Raw genomic sequence first — 13,696 nt, forward strand, 5'->3', positions numbered from 1 at the left:
TGCTCAAGGGTGTGAAAAAACACCCCCTGAGCACAGCAAGTTACAGCGCTGTAAAGCGCCAGTGTAAACAGTGAGCGCTGTAAGCTAATCCCCATGGGGAGGTGGAGTACCTGCAGCGCTGGGAGAGCTGGCGCCGCGACCACACTCGCACTTCAGAGCGCTGCCGCATGGCACAAATTAAATAGATTAAAAGATGGCTAACTGATTGGACAAATGACTGGGGAGGAGTATAAAAATATTGCTCAGGCATGCAGGAGTGAAATCAGGAAGGCCAAATCACACTCGGAGTTGCAGCTAGCAAGAGATGTTAAGAGTAACAAGAAGGGTTTCTTCAGGTATGTTAGCAACAAGAAGAAAGTCAAGGAAAGTGTGGGCCCCTTACTGAATGAGGGAGGCAACCTAGTGACAGAGGATGTTGAAAAAGCTAATGTACTCAATGCTTTTTTTGCCTCTGTCTTCACAAACAAGGTCAGCTCCCAGACTGCTGCACTGGGCAGCACAGTATGGGGAGGAGGTGACCAGCCCTCTATGGAGAAATTCGGGACTATTTAGAAAAACTGGACGAGCACAAGTCCATGGGGTTAGATGCACTGCATCCGAGGGTGCTAAAGGAGTTGATGGATGGGATTGCAGAGCCATTGGCCATTATCTTTGAAAACTCATGGCGATCGCGGGAAGTCCCGGATGACTGGAAAAAGGCTAATGTAGTGCCCATCTTTTAAAAAAGGGAAGGAAGAGGATCCGGAGAACTACAGGCCAATCAGCCTCACCTCAGTCCCTGGAAAAATCATGGGGCAGGTCCTCAAGGAATCAATTCTGAAGCACTTAGAGGAGAGGAAAGTGATCAGGAACAGTCAGCATGGATTCACCAAGGGCAAGTCATGCCTGACTAACCTAATTGCCTTCTATGAGGAGATAACTGGGTCTGTGGATGAGGGAAAAGCAGTGGATGTATTATTCCTTGACTTTAGCAAAGCTTTTGATATGGTCTCCCACAGTATTCTTGCCAGCAAGTTAAGAGTAGTATGGGCTGGATGAATGGACTATAAGGTGGATAGAAAGCTGGCTAGATCGTTGGGCTCAACGGGTAGTGATCAATGTCTAGTTGGCAGCCGGTATCAAGTGGAGTGCCCCAAGGGTCGGTGCTGGGGCCGGTTTTGTTCAATATCTTCATTAACGATCTGGAGGATGGTGTGGACTGCACCCTTAGCAAGTTTGCAGATGACACTAAACTGGGAGGAGTGGTTGATACACTGGATGGTAGGGATAGGATACAGAGGGACCTAGACAAATTAGAGGATTGGGCCAAAAGAAATATGATGAGGTGCAACAAGGACAAGTGCAGAGTCCTGCACTTAGGATGGAAGAATCCCATGCACTGCTACAGACTAGGGACCGAATGGCTGGGCAGCAGTTCTGCAGAAAAGGACCTAGGGGTTACGGTGGACGAAAAGCTGAATATGAGTCAACAGTGTGCCCTTGTTGCCAAGAAGGCTAATGGCATTTTGGGTTGTATAAGTAGGGGCATTTCCAGCAGATCAAGGGATGTGATCATTCCCCTCTACTCAGCACTGGTGAGGCCTCATTTGGAGTACTGTGTCCAGTTTTGGGCCCCACACTACAAGAAGGATGTGGATAAATTGGAGGGAGTCCAGCGGAGGGCAACAAAAATGATTAGGGGGCTGGAGCACATGACTTATGAGGAGAGGCTGAGGGAACTGGGATTGTTTAGTCTGCAGAAGAGAAGAACGAGGGGGGATTTGATAGCTGCTTTCAACTACCTGAAAGGGGGTTCCAAAGAGGATGGATCTAGACTGTTCTCAGTGGTAGAAGATGACAGAACAAGGAGTAACGGTCTCAAGTTGCAGAGGGGGAGGTTTAGGTTGGATATTAGGAAAAACTTTTTCACTAGTAGGGTGGTGAAGAACTGGAATGGATTACCTAGGGAGGTAGTGGAATCTCCTTCCTTAGAGGTTTTTAAGGTCAGGCTTGACAAAGCCCTGGCTGGGATGATTTAGTTGGGTTTGGTCCTGCTTTGAGCAGGGGGTTGGACTAGATGACCTCCTGAGGTCCCTTCCAACCCTGAGATTCTATGATAGGATGGCATGGACTGCATCCTCAGCAAGTTTGCAGAGGACACTAAACTTGGAGGAGTGGTAGATACGCTGGAGGGTAGGGATAGGATACAGAGGGACCTAGACAAATTAGAGGATTGGGCCAAAAGAAACCTGATGAGGTTCAACAAGGACAAGTGCAGAGTCCTGCACTTAGGATGGAAGAATCCCATTCACTGTTACAGACTAGGGACCGAATGGCTAGGCAGCAGTTCTGCAGAAAAAGATGTAGGGGTTACAGTGGATGAAAAAATGGCTGAGTCAACAGTGTGCCCTTGTTGCCAAGAAGGCTAATGGCATTTTAGGCTGTATAAGTAGGGGCATTGCCAGAGATTGAGGAACGTGATCATTCCCCTCTATTCGACATTGGTGAGGCCTCATCTGGAGTACTGTGTCCAGTTTTGGGCGCCACACTACAAGAAGGATATGGAAAAATTGGCAAGAGTTCAGCGGAGGGCAACAAAAATGATTAGGGGCCTGGAGCATGTGACTTATGAGGAGAGGCTGAGGGAACTGGGATTGTTTAGTCTGCAGAAGAGAAGAATGAAGGGGGATTTAATAGCTGCTTTCAACTACCTGAAAGGGGGTTCCAAAGAGGATAGATCTAGACTGTTCTCAGTAGTACCTGATGACAGAACAAGGAGTAGTGGTCTCAAGTTTCAGTGGGGGAGGTTTAGGTTGGATGTTAGGAAAAACTTTTTCACTAGTAGGGTGGTGAAGAACTGGAATGGATTACCTAGGGAGGTAGTGGAATCTCCTTCCTTAGAGGTTTTTAAGGTCAGGCTTGACAAAGCCCTGGTTGGTATGATTTAGTTGGGAATTGGTCCTGCTTTGAGCAGGGGGTTGGACTAGATGACCTCCTGAGGTCCCTTCCGACCCTGATATTCTATGATTCTATTCGTAAACAGGTAATCATCATTGAGCGGGTGTGTTTCTAGTGGGGTCCCACAGGGATCAGTTCCTGGCCCTATGCTATTTCATTATTTTATAAATGAACTGGAAGACCATATAAAATCATCACTGATATAAGTTGCAGATGAGATAAAAATTGGTGTGATAAATAATGAAGAGGACAGGTCACTGATGCAGAGTGGTCTGGATTGGTAAGCTGGTCTTAAGTAAATAATATGAATTTTAGTATGGCTAAAACATCCAGGAATAGAGAAAGTAGGACAAACTTAGAGGATGGGGGACTTTATCCTGGGAAGCAATGACTGAGAAGGACTTTGGGGATCATAGTGGATAATCAGCTGAACATAAGCTCCTAGTGTGGCTCAGCGGACAAACGGGCTAATGTGATTCTGGGATGTGTTAACACAGGAAAGTCAAATAGGAGCAGAGAGGTTATTTTACCTCTGTATTTGGCCCTTATGTAGCCAGAGCTATGATACAGTGACCAGATATAGTGCACACATTTCTGACCAAAGGTGTTGGTGGATTCTCTGTCAGAAGCAATTTTTAAAGCAAGACTGGGTGTTTTTCTAAAAGAATGCTGTGGGAAAGTTGTGTGTGTTATACAGGTGATCAGACTAGATGATAACACAGCCCTTGGAATCTCTGAAAAGATCCTTTGCTCTGATAATTCTAGGCATTTGCATTCTCATGCCTATCATCCTGGCAATCTTTACTACTCACATTCCTGCAGCTCAGTGGGTGGGATGTGGTAACTAATGGTATTCTCATCAAACAAACAAAAAACCAAGGAATCCGTGTGGCACCTTAGAGACTAACAAATTTATTTGGGCATAAGCTTTCGTGGGCTAGAGCCCACTTCATCAGATGCATGAAGTGAAAAATACAGGAGCAGGTATAAATACATGAAAGGATGGGGGTTGCTTTACCAAGTGTGAGGTCGGTCTAATGAGATAAATCAATTAACAGCAGGATACCGAGGGAGGAAAAATAACTTTTGAAGTGGTAAGAGAGTGGCCCATTACAGACAGTTGACAAGAAGGTGTGAGTAACAGTAGGGAGAAATTAGTAATGGGGAAATTAAGTTTAGGTTTTGTATTCTGTTCAGGTTCTTATACTAGTTTAATCACCATAGTATATGAAGGAGATACTATACAAGAAAAAAGAAGGCAGTGTCTGTTTAATGTTTCTTCATCTGTTACTGTTTCAACCTACTACTCTATGCAGTACAGTTAAAAATAATAATCTTGCTAATTGCCCTTTTTTGAATAGAAAACTCTCTTAAACTTTCATAAAAGTATGAAATAAATTCTCATGAAAATAAAATTTAAGCAAAGATGGCATTCATGTGACTGCTGTTGGCAGCAACTTTTCTGATGTATAGTTAAATCTGTGATAAGTGGTATGGGAATCTAAGACTATAAAAATATCCTACTTAAATATTGAAATTATTGTAAACATTTTAATTATCTTTTAAGGTAAAGAGTAATACAGAACCAAGGAAACTATCTTATGATCTCTTACATTACCAACAATGCCAATGTCACCAATATCCTATGACCAAGATAGTGGGATCAGAAATGCCAGTTTTCAGAAAAATGCCCAGAGCAATACAAGTGCAGTTTAACACTTAATAATACGGCTCTGTGAATATGAAGCAGAGGGCTTGTCCTTGGTTGTGTGTATTTTTTGTTAAGTACAGCTCCAGTAAACAATATAACATTTAATTTAGATCTGTTTTAGTGATAGACTAATTACAGGTGACATTATTCTATCACAGTGTCTTGCACTCTGGTTCTGATTTGCATATTCATAGAATTATTTCTCAGTAGCCATACAATATCCAAATCTCAGTGCCCTGGCTAATGATGATTGTTATTCAGTGTGTAAGGTTTACATAATCACTGAGGGTTTGATTGTGATATTCTTACTCTTGAATACTTTGCCACTAGTGTCCCAGTGCAATTGGAACTAGCCAAACGGTAAAGTATTAAGCATTGTGAGTAAAACGTATCAAACTGTCCCTGATTGCTTGTTTTAACTGTACTGCAACTGATTTACTCAATTTAGCAACTACAATTCCTCTTTTCTGATTAGCTTATGTACTAAACTTTCAATTTTTTGACCAGCAGCAAAACTGCTATCTTAGCTTCACTCTCCTGTGAAAAGGGGCAGAAAAACTTCAAAGGTTACAAGAAAGAAGGGCACATTTGAAGGGACAACTTAAGCCCAAATTGACTTTTTTTTTAAATTAGACATTAAAGATGCTATCTATCCCGGTTAGTTGCACTACAAAAGCCTAGTGCTAGTACTAGCTAGTATTGCTGGATAAAACATTTTGGTGCAGTACTTATCAAAAGTTTTAAAAATAAAAACATTTTTGAATGTGGTAGAGGAAGATATTCTAGTACTATGTCCTAGTTTTCTAGAACTACTTAGAACAGTTATTAGAACTGTCAGTTTTCCCCCTCTTTTACTAGATTTGTGCATGACTGCTTTTAACTTTCAACCATTTGTTAGGATTTGGGAACTGAAAGTGCACCTACTGGAGGTTCTTCCCACCTGCTGCTGGCAGAATTAGTAAATCCTTCAGCCAACTAATGATAAATATTCCTACTTCCTATTTGTTAGGACTCAACCCTCTTGTTCCTCACCCTTGACAAATGCCTGAAGAGCTAGGTGTAGCTCGAAAGCTTCTCTCTTTCACTGACAACAGTTGGTCCAATTAAAAAAAAAAATTACCTTACCTGCCTTGTGTCTGTAATATAGTGGAACCAATACAACAAATTAACCACTTGCCATTCATTAGCTATCAGAAAATAAGGTTGCAAACACCAATTTAAAAATGCTGCCTTCTTATTTACAATATCACCAGAAAAATGAGAACAGGCATTTGCATGGCACTTTTGTAGTTGGCATTGCAAGGTTTTTATGTGCCACATACAAATGCTTAGTGTATGCCCCTTCATGCTTCAGTCACCACTCCAGAGGACATTCTTTCATGCTGATGCCACTTGTTTAATGCATTATTTTTTAAGTTGTGACTGAATTCCTTGGGGGAGATTTGTATGCCCCCCACTCTATTGTATCCACATTCTGCCATATATTTCATGTTATAGCAGTCTCAGATGATGACCCACCACATGTTCATTTTAAAAACTTTCACTGCAGATTTGACAAAATGCAAAGAAGGTACCAATGTGAGATTTCTACTGCACTTGACCCAAGGTTTAAGAATCTGAAGTGCCTTCTGAAATCTGAGAGGGATGAGGTGTGAAGAATTCCTTCAGAAGTCTTAAGAACATAAGAAAGGCCGTACCGGGTCAGACCAAAGGTCCATCTAGCCCAGTATCTGTCTACCGACAGTGGCCAATGCCAGGAGCCCGAGAGGGAGTGAACCTAACAGGCAATGATCAAGTGATCTCTCTCCTGCCATCCATCTCCATCCTCTGACGAACAGAGGCTAGGGACACCATTCTTACCCATCCTGGCTAATAGCCATTTATGGACTTACCCACCATGAATTTATCCAGTCCCCTTTTAAACATTGTTATAGTCCTAGCCTTCACAACCTCCTCAGGTAAGGAGTTCCACAAGTTGACTGTGCGCTGCGTGAAGAACTTCCTTTTATTTGTTTTAAACCTGCTGCCTATTAATTTCATTTGGTGACCCCTAGTTCTTGTATTATGGGAATAAGTAAATAACTTTTCCTTATCCACTTTCTCAACATCACTCATGATTTTATATACCTCTATCATGTCCCCCCTTAGTCTTCTCTTTTCCAAGCTGAAGAGTCCTAGCCTCTTGAATCTTTCCTCGTTTGGGACCCTCTCTAAACCCCTAATCATTTTAGTTGCCCTTTTCTGAACCTTTTCTAGTGCTAGAATATCTTTTTTGAGGTGAGGAGACCACATCTGTACACAGTATTCGAGAAGTGGGCGTACCATGGATTTATATAAGGGCAATAATATATTCTCAGTCTTATTCTCTAACCCCTTTTTAATGATTCCTAACATCCTGTTTGCTTTTTTGACCGCCTCTGCACACTGCGTGGACATCTTCAGAGAACTATCCACGATGACGCCAAGATCTTTTTCCTGACTCGTTGTAGCTAAATTAGCCCCCATCATGTTGTATGTATAGTTGGGGTTATTTTTTCCAATGTGCATTACTTTACATTTATCCACATTAAATTTCATTTGCCATTTTGTTGCCCAATCACTTAGTTTTGTGAGATCTTTTTGAAGTTCTTCACAATCTGCTTTGGTCTTAACTATCTTGAGCAGTTTAGTATCATCTGCAAACTTTGCCACCTCACTGTTTACCCCTTTCTCCAGATCATTTATGAATAAATTGAATAGGATTGGTCCGAGGACTGACCCTTGGGGAACACCACTAGTTATCCCTCTCCATTCGGAGAATTTACCATTAATTCCTACCCTTTGTTCCCTGTCCTTTAACCAGTTCTCAATCCATGAAAGGACCTTCCCTTTTATCCCATGACAGCTTAATTTACGTAAGAGCCTTTGGTGAGGGACCTTGTCAAAGGCTTTCTGGAAATCTAAGTACACTATGTCCACCGGATCCCCCTTGTCCACATGTTTGTTGACCCCTTCAAAGAACTCTAATAGATTAGTAAGACATGATTTCCCTTTACAGAAACCATGTTGACTATTGCTCAAGAGTTTGTTTTTCTATGTGTCTGACAATTTTATTCTTTACTATTGTTTCAACTAATTTGCCCGGTACCGACATTAGACTTACCGGTCCGTAATTGTCGGGATCACCCTAGAGCCCTTTTTAAATATTGGCGTTACATTAGCTAACTTCTAGTCATTGGGTACCGAAGCCGATTTAAAGGACAGGTTACAAACCTTAGTTAATAGTTCTGCAACTTCACATTTGAGTTCTTTCAGAACTCTTGGGTGAATGCCATCTGGTCCCGGTGACTTGTTAATGTTGAGTTTATCAATTAATTCCAAAACCTCCTCTAGTGACACTTCAATCTGTGACAGTTCCTCAGATTTGTCACCTACAAAAGCCAGCTCAGGTTTGGGAATCTCCCTAACATCCTCAGCCGTGAAGACTGAAGCGAAGAATCCATTTAGTTTCTCCGCAATGACTTTATGTGTTCCTTTTGTTTTTTGATCATCAAGGGGCCCCACTGGTTGTTTAGCAGGCTTCCTGCTTCTGATGTACTTAAAAAACACTTTATTACCTTTGGAGTTTTTGGCTAGCTGTTCTTCAAACTCCTCTTTGGCTTTTCTTCTTACACTCTTGCACTTAAGTTGGCAGTGTTTGTGCTCCTTTCTATTTGCCTCACTAGGATTTGACTTCCACTTTTTAAAGGAAGTCTTTTTATCTCTCACTGCTTCTTTTACATGGTTACGCCACGGTGGCTGTTTAGTTCTTTTACTGTTTTTCTTAATTTGGGGTATACATTGAAGTTGGGCCTCTATTATGGTGTCTTTAAAAAGGGCCCATGCAACTTGCAGGGATTTCACTTTAGTCACTGTACCTTTTAACTTTTGTCTAACTAACCCCCTCATTTTTGTATAGTTCCCCCTTTTGAAATTAAAGGCCACAGTGTTGGGCAGTTGAGATGTTCTTCCCACCACAGGGATGTTGAATGCTATTGTATTATGGTCACTATTTCCAAGCGGTCCTGCTATAGTTACCTCTTGGACCAGCTCCTGCGCTCCACTCAGGATTAAATCTAGAGTTGCCTCTCCCCTTGTGGGTTCCCGTACCAGCTGCTCCATGAAGCAGTCATTTAAAGTATCGAGAAGTTTTATCTCTGCATTTTGTCCTGAAGTGAAATGTTCCCAGTCAATATGGGGATAATTGAAATCCCCCACTATTATTGGGTTCTTAATTTTGATAGCCTCTCTAATTTCCCTTAGCATTTATCATCACTATTACTGTCCTGGTCAGGTGGTCGATAATAGATCCCTAATGTTATATTTTTACTAGAGCATGAAATTTCTATCCATAGAGACTCTATGGAACATGTGGCTTCGCTTAAGATTTTTACTTCATTTGAATCTACACTTTCTTTCACATATAGTGCCACTCCTCCCCCTGCACGACCTGTTCTGTCCTTCCGATATATTTTGTACCCCGGAATGATTGTGTCCCATTGATTACTTAAAAGTCTTAAAAGAGCAACACTCTGATGTGGAAACTACAGAACCTGAACCACCAAAAAAGAAAACCAACCTTCTGCTGGTAGCATCTGACTCAGATAATGAAAATTAACATGCATTGGTCCACACTGCTTTGGATTGTTATCGAGCAGAACTTATCAGCATGGACGCATGTCCCCTGGAATGGTGGTTGAAGCATGAAGGGAGATATGAATCTTTAGCACATCTGACATGTAAATATCTTGCAATGTTGGCTACAACAGTACCATGAGAATGCCAGTTGTAGCTTTCAGGTGACATTAACTAGAAGCCAGGAGCATTATTTCCTGTAAATGTAAATAAACTTCTTTGTTTTAGCGATTGGCTGAGCAAGTAGAACTGAGTGGACTTGTGGGCTCTAAAACTTTAGTTTTATTTGTACATAATTCTACATTTGTAAGTTTGGCTTTCATGATAGAGAGATTGCACTACAGTGCTTGTACTGGGTGAATTGAAAAATGTTTTGTTTTTTTCAGTGCAAATTGTAATAGTGAGTACTGTACACTTGTGTTGTAATTCAAATCAATATCTGAATGTAGAAAACATCAACATAAACAATACTATTTATTTAAAGTTTGATTAATTTTTTAATTGTTTAACAGCCCCAGTTTTGGCACATGCCTACACAGGTAGACTCATACATTAAAAACAAATCTTTAGAACTGGAAATAACCTGTTTTAAACAGAAGTACAAAAAAATGTACAAAATAGTTGTGGTCCTATACAATGCAATATTAAAAAATGTCTAAAATAAGTTTAAAAGATATTTAAAGTTTGACTAGTCCCTTTATAGGTGGATTCCAGCAAAATTTAATGCTGTGTTCTAACAATGATTATTCCACTCTTCATAGGATTTTTTCTGAACAAGCAAAATTAAGGTATTTCAGTAAGTATATACAGTACTAGACAGCTTCAAACAGTAAAAGAGACTACAGTATATATGAGCTTAATAAAATTACAAAGGTCTGCAGTAAAATACAGAAGAACTTCATTACAATGTTGATTATAAAGGATATGGTATATTAGGTTTATTACTGAAGTCAGTTTTACTCAGACACCATACATATAGAAAAAAAAATTAGTCACCAGGGCCAGCTGTCACTATGTCAAATTGCATAATTGAAACCCTATTAAAAGTACCTTCAAAATCCCATTTTTCATAATAGTTATTCAGTCTAAACTTTGCAAGATGTAAGACTGCTATTAATATAGTCTCCAAGGCCTGCGTTACAGGTATTCTGGAAAGAAAGAAGAATTTTGTGGCAGAGAGACAAGTCCTCAGCTACCAAAAGTCTGTCTTTATGAATCAAAGTAATTACCAGGGTGCTCCCAGTGTCCATGACAATGTGGATTCTCACCAATATCTGGAAGTGTGTACAAAATACTGTGAAATTTAGTCTTCCACCAAGTCATCAACAATGTCAGTCATTTTAACCTCAGGAGCCATGTGTACTGTATGCATCTGTTTCTCAAGAAGTTCTTCCATGATCAATTATCCAATGGGGGAGATGATGTATGGCTCAACCATTGTTAAGTGGCTGATTTTTAAAAGTTTTGAAAGTCATGACCCATCTTGCACTCTAAATACTACCAGTAAAATGCACATGATAAATGAAGACAAACAAATTACAGCTAAAAATCTTAAACTATGAAAAAGTTAATGTACAGCCTTGTTTTGTGTTAAAGACCCCTTTGGAAAGAGGTTCATTACTACTGATGGGTTTTATATTGAAATTTTTTTTACCTCTAAAAGAATGGCAGTAAGTGGAAAACATTTTAAGTAACAGTACTGAAGTTTAGGATTTTTACTAACTGGTTTACTGTGCCAGAAGATGATAGTGTACTTGCTTCAAGGCATAACTTGTCTCAGATTTCAGCCATCTCCAAGTGAGATAGCAGCATACCCAGACCACTTTAAAAAAGTACAAGTATAGCAACATTGGACTCATTTAGCACCTCCCCAAGGAAGCTCTGGAAGAGCTTTACAAACATCAATGAAGCCTCAACACTCCTGAGAGATAGATTAATGTTATTCCCATTTTACATATTTTTGGAAATAGATGTACAGAGAGGTTAAACAGCATGTGACTGAGGTGAGAACAGAATTTAGATTTTCTGATTCCCTGTCCTCTGCCTTAATCACAAGATTCTATTTCTTTCCCCCCAAAAAATTTCTAGATCAACAGCTGGACCTCAAGTTCCCAGGAGTAAGAAAACAATCTTGGATACTATACCCAGCTTCTAGATTCACAACAGCCTTGTCAGTCCTCAAGTCTTCACTGGCCTCAGAAACATGTTTAAAAATACATAGATCAAAACAGATTGCAGCAAAACTAGTTTATAACTCTGCTAGGCTTACTTGTGTGGACAGGGATCAAAGAATAGTTTTAAACATTTTTAATGAAGATTGTTTGACTTAACATAGTTTGGCCAGTGTTGTAAGAAAGTTCAGAAGAAGTTGCAGCAAAAAGGTGTTTAAACATGATTCCACGGCCAGTGATAACAGAGCCTAACTTGGATCTTTATTGGAACACTAACAGTTTCCTAACCAACAATTTGAGACCTATTCTCACATTGCCAAGCCTTCAGGAGAACCATGCTAATCACCTCACCACCCGGGATTAGGCAAGCCAAATGAAATAGCAATCACAGAAGAGTTCTGTACTCAGTGTGTGTTGCAGTGGTAAGCAAACAGACTTGGTGTTATGGAAAGAGGAGCTACACAATACCCACTGACTACTCTGCTTCCCAGGGAGATGCCTATTTCAAAAGAAACAGGATGATGTTGGGGGATGGAAGAGTAAAGAATAGAGCAGAATCCCTTCTAGGTATCCTAGAAGATACAAACAAGGAAGAGCTGCCTCACTCCTCCCTTCTCAAACTTCTCGCTTCTGCAATGCATTGATGTGCACTTGCATTCTCAATTGAAAGTCTTATGATTTTTATACTAATTTCATGAATTTTTTTGGTCGGTCTTCTGATTCTTGAACTCCTGGGATTCAACATACTCTCACAAGAGGATTTGTTAAAGATGGTTGTGGTGTCTGACTGCAGTTAAAAACATCTATCGAATCTGAAAAATAGTAAGAGCAGCATGGTTTACAACAGGCCTACTAGGAAATAAACAAAATAGCAATGCCCACCACCAAAGCACGAGCAAGACGTGGTTTGAAGTGGTTACAAGTTTGAAGAGTAAAGAAGCGGAGTGCTCTAGAGTACCAAAAAGGAGATTAAGGGAGATTTTCAGAGGCACACAGGGCAGCTAGACACCCAACTCCCACTGAAAGTTAAGAGGAAGGGAAAAAATTTCCCTTCTTGGGATAGAGAGCCTTTGCTGGACAATTAGCAGTATTTCACGTATTTAAAGGCTCATCTCCTCTGTAAAGAAAAGTTGCTTACCAGTAATTGTTCTTCAAGAGTTGCCTCTGTGTATTCACAAATTGTAGGATTTGGCACCACTGAATTGCTGAGCTGCACAACTGCCTTGAAAAACCACATCTGTTGGGGATTCCATGAGTGTTCCTGTGAGATGGTGATGCCATCACCCGACTCTACATACAAGAGTGTACAGCTTTTCAAGGTAGTTCAGTGCCAGATCCCACAAGTGGGAATATCCAGAGGTCCTCAAAGAAAACACACAAGTTTGACAATGGTTATTAAGCTCTGTTGCATCTCAGCCCACATTCTAATAGACCAGGCTGAACTGTGTGGCCATGTTCTAGCCAGATTCTAAAACTGTTCAAGGGAATTAGGCAAAATTCTCTAGATAGAATAATTTTAGCCTGATTAGAACATGGTTCAGCACAATGTTCACAGGCCAAGCTCCAAAATGTGTTAGAAAAGACAAGTCAATATGCTAATGAATTTAATTACAACTGTTAAAACTGTTTCTCTGTCATAGATGGGGCCTTTGACTTTAGCACAGTTTAGGGGTATGGTTAAGTTCCCATGTATGCCACAAAATGAAATATGTTTTAACTGTGCTGTGGGGATAATACAGAGGAGACTTTAGGCCCTCTTCACTTTTCAGTTGTAACCAAGCTTGGGACACATTTACAACAAGGTTAGAAGGCTTAGCATAGTTGGGATGTAACCAAGGCTAGAGCACCAGACAATCCAGGAAGATGGGGGCTTAGTTTTATTTGTGCATTATGAGCAGGAGCATTACTTTGTCACAGTGTTAGTTACAAATTGGCAAAAAAGTGGAGCTGCTTCTCTCCCATCTCCTCTTCCTTATCCTCCTGTTGGTTTTTGATACAGTGGTTATCATATGTCAAGAGTTAAAGAGCTTCTTTTTAAAGAAAAGTGGGGGAGGCTGAGAAGAGTACAAAGAAGGGGGAGAGAACAAGAGGGAAAGATGAAATTGGGGAAAGTAGTAAAGAACAGATGAGAGGAAAAGAAGGTACAAGACAAAAAAAAAAGGTGGAGAGGAGGTAAAGGAAGCAAGCGGAGAGGAGATAGGGACAGCCAGTCCCTCAAAATAAC

General features: G+C 40.5%; 1 protein-coding gene across 1 annotated transcript in view; it reads right to left on the reverse strand.

The window, feature by feature from the left end:
• Positions 1–9,762: 9,762 nt before the first annotated feature.
• MEDAG (mesenteric estrogen dependent adipogenesis) overlaps positions 9,763–13,696 on the reverse strand; it is a 29,086-nt gene continuing 25,152 nt past the window's right edge. The window contains exon 5 of the mRNA XM_045016540.1: positions 9,763–12,284. Coding sequence (XP_044872475.1) covers positions 12,211–12,284 — 74 coding nt within the window. The 3' untranslated portion in view covers positions 9,763–12,210. The remainder of the gene's footprint in view (positions 12,285–13,696) is intronic.

The sequence above is a fragment of the Mauremys mutica genome, chromosome 1 (genome assembly GCF_020497125.1).
Source record: "Mauremys mutica isolate MM-2020 ecotype Southern chromosome 1, ASM2049712v1, whole genome shotgun sequence".
Taxonomy (NCBI): Eukaryota; Metazoa; Chordata; order Testudines; family Geoemydidae; genus Mauremys; species Mauremys mutica.